Here is a 13,060-nt window from a genome sequence, read left to right as displayed (position 1 = left end):
CTTACCAGGGAATTTCAGTAAAATAGTAAAGGACGTCTATTTTCAGCTACACATAGGACTGTAGGGAGGGCTTGGATGGCTCTTAGTTCTGGGGTGGGAATGGAGGGGTGTGGGTGGTACAGAAGGTGCAGGGGGTCATTCCCTATCAGGGGAGAACTGAACATGAGCTTCTTCCTCCTCTTGATAACATCCCACAGGGGCTTCTGAGTGAGAGGAGGACCATTTCCCTTCCTTTGGCACTTTCTAGGGGTCTGCTGAAGCAGGTTTTTGTGAGACTGTGTTTGACCCTTCCAACTAAAAGGCAATAGAATTGCTATTACGGAGGATTATATGTGGAAGGAACTAGAGGGATAATCCCATTGGTTTTGTGGGTATGTTTGTTGTTAGTACTTACTGCTGTATTAGGATTAGTGACCTTCGCTAGGAGCAAAATAATTCTAAAACTACTAACATTTCTATAATGTTGACTGAAGCTCTTATAAGCACTCTACATATGCTCATTTTATCATCACAGCAGCCCTAGGATTCAAGAACCATTGTTAAGACCTATTTTTTCCCCTGAGACAGAGTCTGTCTCTGTCATTCAGTGGTGTGATCTCGGCTCACTGCAACCTCCCCCTCCCAGGTTCAAGGCAATTCTCCTGCCTCAGCCTACTGAGTAGCTGGGATTACAAGTGTGCACCACCATACCCAGCTAATTTTTGTGTTTTTAGTAGAGATGGGATTGCACTGTGTTGGCCAGGCTGATCTTGAACTCCTGACCTCAAGTGATCCACCAGCCTTGGCCCCCACAGTGCTGGGATTATAGGTATGAGCCACTGTGCCTGGCCCGTTAGCCCTATTTTTAAGATGCAGTTGAGACATGGAGTGTTTAAGTAACTTGTCCAAGGTCCTGTGGCTTCTGCACTTGAACTCAAGCAGTCTGCCCCGGAGGTTTTACCCTCAGCCTTTGCTGTTGCCTTTCAGCTAGATGCGGAGAAATACCTGTCAACAAGAGGTTTAGCTGGACAGAGGGGTGGAAGAGGGTGATTCTGGGTGATACGCAGAAATTTATCTTTGAGGTTTTAGGTGATAATAGTGGAAACAGTTTACAATCTATTGGTTAGTGGTGCAGGAAAATGAGAAGTTATAGGAGATTTCTTTAAAAATTCAGAAATGACCTCCAGCTCTGCGAGGCTATCTGCCATTTGCTTGCCTGTGGTTAATTTGGACATACTTCCCTGAGTTCTGTGATAGTAGTAAGGCAGTGTGCTAGCATCCATTCTGTGCCAAACCCTGGAAGCCATCCCTTCAAAGGTGGTTTCCTGTCTGGTCTCTGGAGCACAGCCTTGCCCTCCCTCCCTCTTCCATACAACCCTGAGAGGCTGTGGGGAGAGTTCCATGAGCTGCTTCTTCAGTGTCACTCACTCCTGTTTCTTACCTTGGGCTTTTCCTCCTGCTCTTTCTCCTCTGGTTCTCCTTCTCATCCTTAAGGTGATGATTTATTTCTTTTATATTCCTGACTAATTAATTCCCATTTGTCCCTGAGGCCTTTGTACCACTCAGGTATGGAGTCTCAGGACCAGGGCAGGGGTTCTGTTGATGTCCTCAACAGGCTGTTTTACCTTGGGCAGGTCACATGAGATCCTGACCCTGAGGTTTCATTCTTTTAATCACACCTGCCCGTCCATGTCATTGGGCTGTGGTGAGGGTCAAATAAAACTCATGAACATTTCCTCTAAAGCATAAAGCATGACATAAATATATGACATTAGCATTCCTAGTGTCCCCATGTGGCCTTTATCCACTCCCTGTCTTCGTACCCAGCTGGGCTTTCAGCCATGGTGCCTGTTCTGTTACTTGTTTGTTTACCTGTGCAGTCCTGAGGGCCTTGGATCTTATTCTCTTTGAATTTTTTAGAGCTTAGCACAGCTTGTTGGCATGGGTAGGGGCTTATAAATGTTTGAATGAGTGGGTTGAGAATGCCTGTCTAAAGGAACTTTGTGGTCATAGTCATCCTTGTCTTCTTTTTGTTGTAATTGAGCAAAGCCTTCCTGTTATCTCTCTCTGTTTCTTGAAATTAGTCTTGTTAAAAATTAGGCTTTTGATCCTTTCTCGTGTTTCTTTTCGCAGGATGCTAAATTCCATTGCCTGTGATTGCCTTCCCTGAGATCTTTGCTTACTTTATAAATTCTTTTCATGAGTCTTTAAAAAAAAGACAAAGAAATGATTCTAGATATTGAAGTAAAGATATAAAATATCTGATATTTGTTATTTGGCTATTCATTTAACAAATGTGTTGAGTACCTTTCATGTACCAAGCTCCATTCTTCAGGCTGGGGATGCAACAGTGAATAAAGCAGTTGAGATTTCTGCCCTCTGCCACTTAGATTCTAGGAGCCAATGAGGCAGCAAATTAATAAAGGGATGATTTGAACTCATCTGAAGTGCCGTCAGTGGGAATCACGTGAAAAGGATGCTCAGACCAATTAGGAGTTCTCACCACATGTACATAAACTTAGTGTGCTGTAGGTGTTACGCTTCTGAGTTCACTGTGTATTGGGTTCCCTGAAATGTATCTAGTTGTCTTGTTAGTGAGTACTTAAGCTCAGCACTACCAATGCCTTATCCACACGAAAGACATTGGATGCTGAGGATACAGGTGGTTGTTACCTGGACATTTGGCCTCATGAGAACATCTATGTAAAAGAGGGCTCCTTAAACTTGATGAGGACCCTCTTTGTTTGGGTTGCTAATATATGAGTGCCTGAGGGAATGAGGGAATAAGGGAGGGAAAGATGGGGACTTGTTGATCTTCCAGTAGCTTTCTGTGCCAGCTTACTGCATCAGCACACCCACATCCTCCTTGCTAGGGAAATTGTTTGCCAGCTTATGGCCTTCTGTGTCTGAGGCACATTCACTGCAGAGCCTACCAAGGCAGAGGGCCGGGGAGAGGACGGAATATGGAGTGACACTGTTTTACTGGCCCGAGCACAGAAAGTCAACACCAAGACAAAAGTATGCCAAATTGCAGGGTCTTTATTGCCGGCAACCACGAAGGACTCACATCTCTCCAACCCATGGCCCCGAATGGAGGGTGACAAGACTCTTTTATACCCGTAAAACCACCTTAGGAGTGGGGGTGAGGAGCGGGGATGGGGATGAAAGGCTTCAGACATTTCGAGGGCTAGTGGATTCTGTAAATCACCTCCTGGGCCAAGACTAGGGTGAGGGGGAGCTCCGGAGATTCCAAGGGCCAGGGGACTTTTGTCATTCCGATTTTTACTTAAGTGGTTTACAGAAGTCAAGATAAACATTAGTTTATACATTATCTGAGTAGGGTGGGAATCACAGATCTTAGTTACTTATTACAAGTCGTAGGAGCCAGAATGGAATTAACTTGGGCTGCTTATTCTGGTCATTACCGGCAAGAAAAGGCCAACAATTCTGGTAGTCACTGATAAGAAAAGGTAAGCAGCTTTACACAGTGAGCACTTTGCAGAGCAGACTAGCAGTTTTATTTACAGAAGCCAAGGCCCGCAGTTATTGCGAGGAGAATGGGGTAACTTATTTTTGGAAAACAGTTTTTGTCTTTTATAAAATGGCATTGCTCAGCTTCCAGCTATAGCACAACACTTGGGGGCACTTGCAGATTTCTTTGAGGAAGTCATGTGTGTTCCAGGTTCTGAAGGATGGGACCTGTTGACTAAAAAAGAATTGGTGCTTTAAACAATTAAAGTTAGTTTGATTCAGAAGTCTTGCTGAGGTTTGCAACCCGGGAGAGTCTTTCAGAGAGTCTGTTAGATTGCTCCAAAGTAGTGCTTTAGCCCACAGTATGTACAGGTGGTGTGCTCTACACATGCTCAGAAGTTACATTAGAGCAAAATCTTACCCAGGTTTGGGTGTGAGGGTCCATCTGGTTATAGATTATAGAGGCATAATCATTAATCCTGTCAGACATTATCTTATGTACAGGAAGAGGCAAGGGCTGAGATAATTGAATGTATCTTTTCTGAAAATGCAGTGATTCAGGCAGGAGATGTGGGAACTGGTGCTGTATCCTGCTTATCATCTTCAGGGCATTCTTCTGAAGGGCTGTGCACCAAGTCTTTGAGTCAGGGGCTTTGTAAAATTTTGCTGGCAAGGGATTTTGTGAAGTTCTGCTGTTATGTAAGCAGGATGAACAAATGTACTGTCTATATTTGTTATTTTGTCTCATACTTTGCTACTGAACCAGCTGCCTGAAGATCTGCGAGTGGGGGTAGCATCCTGCAGGGGCCCCAAGTGGGGAATGTGTTTGGGAAGTTTGGGGAATGGAAAGAGTCCACAGTGGCTAGAGGATAGGGAGCGAAGGGGAGAGTGGTGTGCAGTGACGTTGGTGTTGGGTGGGGGAAATTGGTCAGGGCTTTATCAGCCATAGTAAATAGTTCAGATTTTAAGTACTACTGGAGGCCAGTGGAAAGTTTTGAGTAGCTGAGTGATCTGATTTGATTGACTCTATTAGATATTTGTGTTGGCTGCTATGGGGAATGGAAGAAGAGTGGCAGCAGGGAACCCAGGCAATGGGCAGAGGTCAAAGCCTGTGTGAGGGTTCATGGCCACATAGACCAGGCAGGGCCATGGAGAGCAGAAGCAGTCCAGGGCTGGAACATGTGTTAAAGGTAGGCTAACAGAATGGCACACTGGGGATGGGTAATGAAGAGTGACATCCAGGCTGTGGCTAGAGCAGCAGGGTGGATGGTGGTTCTGGCTTACTGAGACGGAAAAGCCTGAGGGAAGAACAGGATCTGAGGGAGAACTTCCCTTTGTATGCGTTTAATTTGAGAGATCTTTAAGACCCTCACATGGAGAAATCAGCTGCAGTGGTCTGTGAGACTAGAGCCTGCAGTGGAAGATGTCAGGGCTGCAGATGGAAATCGGGAGTCCTCAGCAGAGATGAAATTTGTCTTTTGATAGCCCCAAAGATTTGAGGGTTAAGCCATTTCTTTCCTGTAGATTTACAAGTTGTAGTCATTATTTTATCCTTGTATGTGTAGGCTAATTCATGAATTCTCAATTCATTCAAAAAAAATTGAACTAAATATTGTGCTAGATGCATGGGACATAATGATTCATGAGATACACTGTGGGTTTGTAAGGGCAGGGAATATGTCTAACAGAAGAGACAGATCATTCAGTCAGAATTAAGTTAGGAATTCAATCAGAATTCCACCAGAATTGAGTAAAGTGTGATGTATTCTGTGACAGGAAGCATAGAGTGGGGCCACACAGCAGAGGCGTGGACCTAGTCTTTCGGTAAGGTGGGGATGTTTCAGCTGACTAGTGAGGGTGAGTAGGAGCCAGCTGAGTTTAGCAGGCTTCAGGAAGATGGCTCAGTTAGTGGGTAGATGGGCTAGCAGTTTGCATTAGAGTTGAAGTGTACAGAACTGTTTCTTGGAACTGGCAAATTCTGCACAAGGCTCAAGGATTCTTGGGAAGATTGTATAGGTCATAGGAATGTTAATATGCATGTGGGTTGATGATACTAGTTTTTTTTTTTTTTCTTTCTTTTCCAATGAAACTACCTTTGCAGATGATACTAGTTTCATTGCTACCTGTTTCACATAGTAAATTTGTTTCTTGCTAGGAATTTTCATAGCTCTGTGCCCAGCTTTATTTTGGTGCAGTAAATATAGTGTGAAATTGGCAGCTCCATTAGGCTTTATAAACACCTTACATGGATTATTTCAAAGAGCCAGGGCAGATTTTTGCATGACAAGCTCTTATACTGTTGTCAGAGAAAAACAACTCTTCAGAATCATCTGCGATACTGCTAACATTATGTAATTTGAACATCATCATGTTCACATGGATTCACAGTGTTAGGACTGCAAAAGCAATTGGTACCACACTGGTGCAGATTGAAGAGCAACATATTTTTTTCTTAGTAATCCTTGCAGAATTTTAAGGAAGCTTTTTGTTTGTTTGTTGCTTTGTTTTGTTCTATTTTTAAGAGATGGGGTCTCACTCTGTTGACCAGGCTGGAGTGCAGTGGCTCAACCATAGCTCACTGTAGCCTCAAACTCCTGGGCTGAGGCGGTCCCCCTGCCTCAGCCCCCCAAGTAGCTGGGATTATAGGTATGAACTACAATGCCTGGCTCCAGGAAGCTGATATTACTTATCCTCAGGTGCTCGTGTATTCTCCCAAAATGCTAACTTCTTGGTCAGGACTCTGTAGATGGTACAAACAACTTTGTTTGCTGAGGAAAATGTACAAAGGTGTATTGACAGTGGATGACTACTTTGACCCCCAGCATTGTGAGGTTTTACCCAGGCTGATCAGGGCCCTCGGAAGAACTGGCTGTGTTGCTAATCAGCCCCAGTGGGAGTTGTCACTGTGCTAAGTTCCCCCCACCCCCTGCTTATCTACTGGTAGTTTATGGTTTAGCAAAATTGTCTGTTACAACAGGGGCAACTCTAGGAACACATGGTAGGCCCTGCAGTGTCCATACATAAGTGGGGGCAGGTTATCTAGAAGCCTGTGGTTGGGGAGCATGTGCTAGTTCATTTGAGCTGATTTCTCTTTTCATTCCCAGAGAGTTGTGTTGGTGGGGAGGGAGCAGATATTGGTCCATTTAGGAGCTCCACCAGCAGAGTTGTTTTTCAGAGGCATAAACTCATCCCTCTTCACAGCCTGTGTCAAAAACTGCCTCCCCCATGAACCTCTGCTTCCTCATACCCTAAAGAAAGTCATGTTGTCCCTCCCCATACCTGCCCCCACTTACCTCCAGCGTTCTAGCTGGTCTGTCATTGCTGGTCCCTATCAGCATCGACCTTCCTGGATTGGCTTCACAGTCTCTTGAGCAGGGCTGAGTGGTGGGTGGCACCCAAGGTGCAATTGACACTCTTAGGTGGCACCCAAGGTGCAATTGACTCTCAAATAGGAATACTGTTTTGTTTTGTCTTGGAAGGGAATGAAACTAGTTGTACTTGCCTTTGTTTTTGGGAAGGTTGTTTCTCAATTCTGGTAATTGTATAAAGTGAATTGTCATAAATGGAAACTTTTTCTTTTCAGATAATGTGGATGCAAGTGATCTTAAGCAGTTTTTTGAGACCAACTATTCTCAGATATATTTCATCTTCTATGAAAATTTCATAACACTGGAAAATAGTTTGAAATTAAAAGGTAAGCATTTCTGTAGTTTTTTAAACATTCATGAATTTTTATAGTTGTATATATAATGAGCCACAAATTAAACATTTTAAAGCTTTGTTTCTTGCTAAGCCTTTAGCAAAGCTGTGAGAGCACGGTGGATGGGGTGGCATCTTTGTTTCCCCTGAGCTTTCACTTATACAGATGTTAATTGAACAACATATGGCTAGCAAAAATAGCGGAAGGAACCCTTAGAAAACATGAATTTCAAAGGAATAATTTACTTAGAAAGAAAGAAACGGAATACATGCATATCACTAAAAAGTTTTAGATTCCATAAAAGGGTCTGAAATGAAGACTCAAGTGTCTTTGGCCCTGCGCGCAGAGGCGACCACTATTAAAGGTCTCCTGCATCTCCTTCCAGATGTAGTGTTAATGTATTACGTTTGCATATGTTTGTGATTATGTTCTTTGAAAATCAGACCCACAGGGCCACACTGTAGATTCTGTTCTGTGTCTAGGTGGCAGGATAGTGTAGCCTGAGGAGCCAGACTGGGTTGGGAACCCGGCCCCACCCTTCTCATTTGCCCAGACTGTACTTCTTGGGCAAAGTAACCTCTCTCTGAGTCGGCTTCCTCCTGTCAGCATTAAACAGGTTCACAGGTATCCTATCATTTTAGGACAGAGTTTGGTACGTAGTCCATGGTCCGTAAGTAGTGGCTGCTGTCACCATCTTTTTTCATTTTCATATAGTCTGTGGGCTGAATCTAACTGAATCCCCACAGCTCTATGAAGTAGATATCATTCATTCATTGAAAAAAGTCAGTCGTGCATAAATAACTGAAAAAGTTAGAAAGTCAGTTGTGCTGTAAGAGAGATTTAGACAGATTTCCATGGTTCTTGAGAAGTGGGAGAGATGACTTCCTGCTGAGTGTATGGATGAGGCTTTGGGGAAGAGGTGGCCTTGGGAATGGACTGCTGGTGGAGGGGAGAACATGAATAAAGGTAGAGCTCTTCTTAGGACGTGTACGGGAGGAAATGCATTTCCTTTTCTTGCAGCAAAGGTATGTGAGAGAGATTTGCAAGAAATTAGATAATGCTTGCAAGGAGCCTTCAGTTCTAGGATCAGGAGGTTGGACTTTGTTCTTGAGGTGGTGAGAGCTCTTGAAAGCATTTGCTACTATGACAAGTGTCTTGTAAAGTAACACGTGAACCGGAGGCAAGAACACCAGTTGGAATCTGCTGCTGTCATTCATGTGAGGGATGGTGATGCTTGATCCAGGGAAGCAGTAGTTAAGGGAAAAGTGTTGTGTCTCAGTGGTTCTGCCATCTATGTGACTCGGTTATAAGGGAAAGGGAGAAGTCAAAGATGCTTTCAGGACACTTGAGTTTGCTTTGTGAGGTGCCATTAGCAGTAGGAACCCTGGAGGGGAGCCAGATTTGGAAGCCAGGAGGGTGAAAGTGGCTTTGGGCAGTCTGTGTTTGAGGTTCCTTGGGGACACATTGGTGTAGGTGTTGGCTGGGCAGTACAACATAGGTGACTGGAGCTTGGGAGAAAAAGGTGAAATCATGCTATTGCCAAGAGAAAAAACGTGTATTAAGAGAAAGATAGTGATGGTCAGAACTTTTAGATAATTCCTTATTTTATTGGGTATATGCAAAGAAAAGCAATGGAGTTAGGGGGAGGGGTGCCAGGAAGGGGTTTTGTCAGAGAGGCCCAGGGAAGAGAGAGTTGAAGGCAGCTGGGCTGGGCAGTAAGAACTCATCAGCCTGGTTGTCAGTGAGTGCTGAGAGAAAGAAGCTAGGTGAGGAGTGGGTCGGAATCCAGACAGATGCACATGGAGTCACAGGGTGGTGAGCTGGTGAAGGTGACCCATGAAAATATCCTTTCAGAAAGTTTGATGTGAAGACACACATTGTATCTCACCCTGGTCATGGGAAAGTTATTGAGGAATGCGTTGGCCTGTTTGCTGGCTGAGGAGTGGGTCAGCTGGAGGGGAAGATAATTGAAGATGCAGGTGTTGGGGGAAGTGGGTTGATACAGGTCAAGGAAAAAGAAGAGACACGGAGAGGAGTGTACAGGTGACCTTTCTATGTAAGGAGGAGCAGATAAGAGGATAGTGTGGATATGGAGACATTTTGAGGTAAATGGGAAAAACCGAGGGACTCCTTGTCAGATGCCCTGATTGCTCCTGTAGAACAGAGGCAGTTGTCAGTCATGGAGTGGAAGAAATTCAGGATGAGGCACCTGATTGGTTGTGGCCATTTTTGCAATCTACTGCAAAGAATCATAATGAAGCACCAATAAAAACAGAGTGAGATTTTTGAAGTTTTTTGCTTTTAGTATAATCTGTGTTTGATTGGAGTGCAAGGAAGACAGTGTACCCCAAAAAAGAAATAAAAGAAAATGTCTACTAGGAATAATGAAATCATCTTGTGATAACTTCAGTCTTTGCAGTTATTCAGGCCCAAACTCCGGAATTATTGGCTCTGTCTTCAAAATACATCCAGAATCACTGGCCTGTTCTCATTGCCTACACTGGTAACACTGAAACTCCTGATATCGTCACCTGGAATACAGCAGTAGCCACAGAAATGGTCTCCCATCTCCATACTTGTGCCCTCTTCCATCCCATAGTTTCTTGTCAAAAGAGCAGCTGTAGTCCTCCTTTAAAAATATGAGTCAAATTGTGATTCTTGGCTTTTCTAAACTTTCAAATGGGTTCTCATTCCTAGTCATTACAGTTGGCTCAGGCTTCACCTAATCTGCCTTCCTTTGCCTCACCTACTTTCCAACCTCAGCTGTGCCAGCTCTCCCCTTTGTGTGCTCCAGCCTTAAGGGCATCTGGCTGGTTTCCTACTATGCCAGACATGCTCAGCTACAGGGACTTTGCACTGTCCAGTTGCTCTGTCTGGAACACACCTCCCCTAGATTTCCATATGGCTTGCTTCCAAACCCCCGCATTTCCATATGGCTTACCTCCTAACCTCAAAGGATCTTTTCTCAGATGTTACCTTACCAGCGAGATGTTCTCTGATTTCCCCAGTCAGAATTGCATACCATCTTTTTTGGCTTCACTTACTCATTCATAGACTGCCTCTCCTGCCAGAATATTAACTTTTGGGGGGCTGTATCCTCAGGCTTAGAATGATCCCTGGCATATAGACATTCTGGTGAATGTCTTTGTTGAGCTGTGGGGATTCAGTTAGATCAGGGTATACAGCTTAGGCTGCCTGTTTTATAAATTAAGTTTTATTGGACAGCCATATTCATTTATTTATGTATTATAAACAATACATAATAGCTTATAGCTGCCTGTTTTATAAATAAAGTTTTATTGGACACAGCCATATCTATTTGTTTTTGTATCGTCCGTGGCTGATTTTGCACTGTAACTGCAGATTTGAGTATTTCTAAGAGAGCCTAAAATATTACTATCTGATCCTTTATGTTGATTTCTATATTAAATGATATAGGCCAAGCACTTAGCACAATGCTTGGTACACAGAAGACAAAAAATGGTAACCTCTGCTGCAGGCATTGTAAATTTTATCACTGTTGTTACTATCAATAGGACAGTGTGCAGATGCCCAAAAAGATATACTACTTTTATAGTTATCTGCCCTATGACTTATATTACCAAGTTAGAAATTTTTCTTTGTGCTGTGCATTCTGCCATAATTTAAGCCAATAAGTAACTGGCTGAGAAATGAATAAATTATCCATCATAGTTTGGTAACAACTTGGAAAACGTGGGCAGCTCCGCCAGGTGGACCCAATCAGTCTGGCTCGGTTGTCTGTTTAGAATCCTAATGGGTTCTCCACACTGCCTCTTGCTATTTTTTGAATAAATGAATGTATGTTGAGGCTTACTAGTTTTAAGCTGCCTTTTAGCGTAATTTGTAATGTCCTAAAGTTTAAACGATGTCATGATAACCAATTCTTTTTTAATATTCCAGGGAATAATAAGTCACAAAGGGAGGAGCTGGACTCCATCCTCTTCCTTTTTGAAGTAAGTTTTGATTAATTCATTTTGCTTTTATAATTCTTATTGGAATTAAAGTATTTTTGATCTTTAATTTTATTTGACTACAAATAAAAAAAGCTATTGGTGGACATATATTTCCTTCTTTATTTCCTTCCTTCCACCCTCCCACTTTTGCAAACAGTGCTGCAAATAATTTTCTTGTGATTTTCTTTTTTCACAAACATGTGGGAGAATTTTTCCTGTATGGATACCTAGATGTGAAATTATTAAATGGAAGAGTATGCACATCTGCAATAGTAGATATTGCTGAATTGCTCGTCAAAAGATCGTGTATTCACACCGAGAAACTGCCCTGTAAAAAGTAAAAAAAAAGAAACACAAATACCCAAAAATGTTATGTAAACTAATGCATAAGTCTTAGGTGAATTTCCTATACTCTAACGTTGGAGATGATTTGTCTTTTATATATATATATACACACATACACACACACATACACATACACATACATACATACATACATATATGAGGTATATATCTGACATGCAGAAACTCATTTTTAATTTATATTTTTCTACTAGTGAGGTTATGATCTTTTTATGCATCTGTATATCTGTGTGCATTGATCATATCTTCAAAGTCGAAACAGTGTTTGGGTGTGGTTTTTTATTTATTAAGCTTAAAGTCTTTCTTGTACAAATATATTAGATAAGTGGCCAGATTTCGGGGACCTACCTGGAGAACGCACTCAGAACGGAATTAGAGGTTTTGAAAGTTCATGGCTGATTTCTGAGAAATTATTTGTGGTTCAAGAGGTATACGCTTAGGTTGGTGTAAGAGGATGAACTTTTATGGCTGTAAAGAAGAGGCCTAATGGGAACAGGTGCAGAGCTGGCTGGAGGGGGAAGCCACGGTAGAAAGATCTCCTACGGTAGGAGAGTTCTCCAGGGGCTTACGGTGAGGGGCTTTCTGGGTTTATGGAAAAAAAACAAGACATGGGAAACTTCTAGCCCGGGACTTGGCTTCATGACTGGCGCTCATAACCCTGGTTCCCCTTCTCTCCGTCGGGAGCTGTACTCCTTTCACAGTACAGACATTGATTCGCTGCATATTCTGGAGTGATTAGTATGTTTCTATGCTTACCCTCCTTTGAATGAAACCGTGTAAATGAGTTATTTTTAGTAGGAGCTTTAAGTAAGTGTTTTACTTAAATATGAATCTACTGACCATCATTTGTTTGCACTATTTTATTGACTTAATTATTTTATTTATGTAATGGTTAAAGAATCTATAACCAAGTTAGGAAGAATGGTAATAAAGCACATACTCTTGACACCCTCCCCCTTCCTCATTTTAGCAACTAAAAGCTACTTAAGTGCTCCTCCACCATCCTTTCTCACCTCTGTGGCAGTCACTCCCTGCATTTGATCATTCTCTTTCTTTTAAAAAATGGCTTTACCACATGTATTTGTACCCTTAAGTAATTTCTGGTGTGGTTTTGTTTGGTTTTGACTATAACGGAAATTGTCTCTTATGGTACATAATCACCTTTGACTTGCTTTTAACCTCAACATTAATTCTAAGATTTATCCATATTTTTAAATTTGGTTCAGGTTTATTCATTCCCACTGCTGGATTACGTAAATGTATGCGATTTGTTTAATTCCTACATTTTGTCTACAGGTTTTTGTTTTCTTGGTAGACAGATTGCCTGTGAGTAAGGAATGGACATACTTGCCAGTTGGTCTGCTCTCTGCCCTGACTCAGCCTTCCAGTACATTGGTAAACGGGAGTGATAAAGGGTCCTCTTATTTTTGATGTAAAGAGTTTTGTTAATGTGAAACATTGAGAGTAATATTTTCTGTAACTTTTTGGTAGATTTTATAACAAATTAAATAACTTTGTTTCTGTTCCTAGTTTGAGGAACAGATTTGTTTAAAAAAATCATACATGGGTTTTG

General features: G+C 42.3%; 1 protein-coding gene across 28 annotated transcripts in view; it reads left to right on the top strand.

Moving 5' to 3' along the window:
- Positions 1-13,060, top strand: part of RALGAPA2 (Ral GTPase activating protein catalytic subunit alpha 2) — a 346,879-nt gene that overhangs the window by 31,808 nt on the left and 302,011 nt on the right. For 15 of the 28 annotated variants that reach the window (XR_013535138.1, XR_013535137.1, XM_054255266.2 and 12 more), the window contains exons 2-4: positions 7,034-7,144; positions 11,072-11,124; positions 12,784-12,882. The exons of 3 other annotated variants lie outside the window; for them this stretch is intronic. Coding sequence is in view for 23 of the 25 variants with exons in the window: in XM_054255266.2 (XP_054111241.1) it covers positions 7,034-7,144; positions 11,072-11,124; positions 12,784-12,882 (263 nt within the window). In the remaining 2 variants the exon portion in view is untranslated. The remainder of the gene's footprint in view (positions 1-7,033; positions 7,145-11,071; positions 11,125-12,783; positions 12,883-13,060) is intronic. 10 more of the 28 variants (XM_054255270.2, XM_078371495.1, XM_078371496.1 and 7 more) reach the window with 1 other exon arrangement.

This window comes from Callithrix jacchus, chromosome 5, assembly GCF_049354715.1.
Source record: "Callithrix jacchus isolate 240 chromosome 5, calJac240_pri, whole genome shotgun sequence".
Taxonomy (NCBI): Eukaryota; Metazoa; Chordata; class Mammalia; order Primates; family Cebidae; genus Callithrix; species Callithrix jacchus.
The sequence above is the reverse complement of the archived record's forward strand: the minus strand, read 5'-3'. Positions and strand labels throughout refer to the sequence as shown.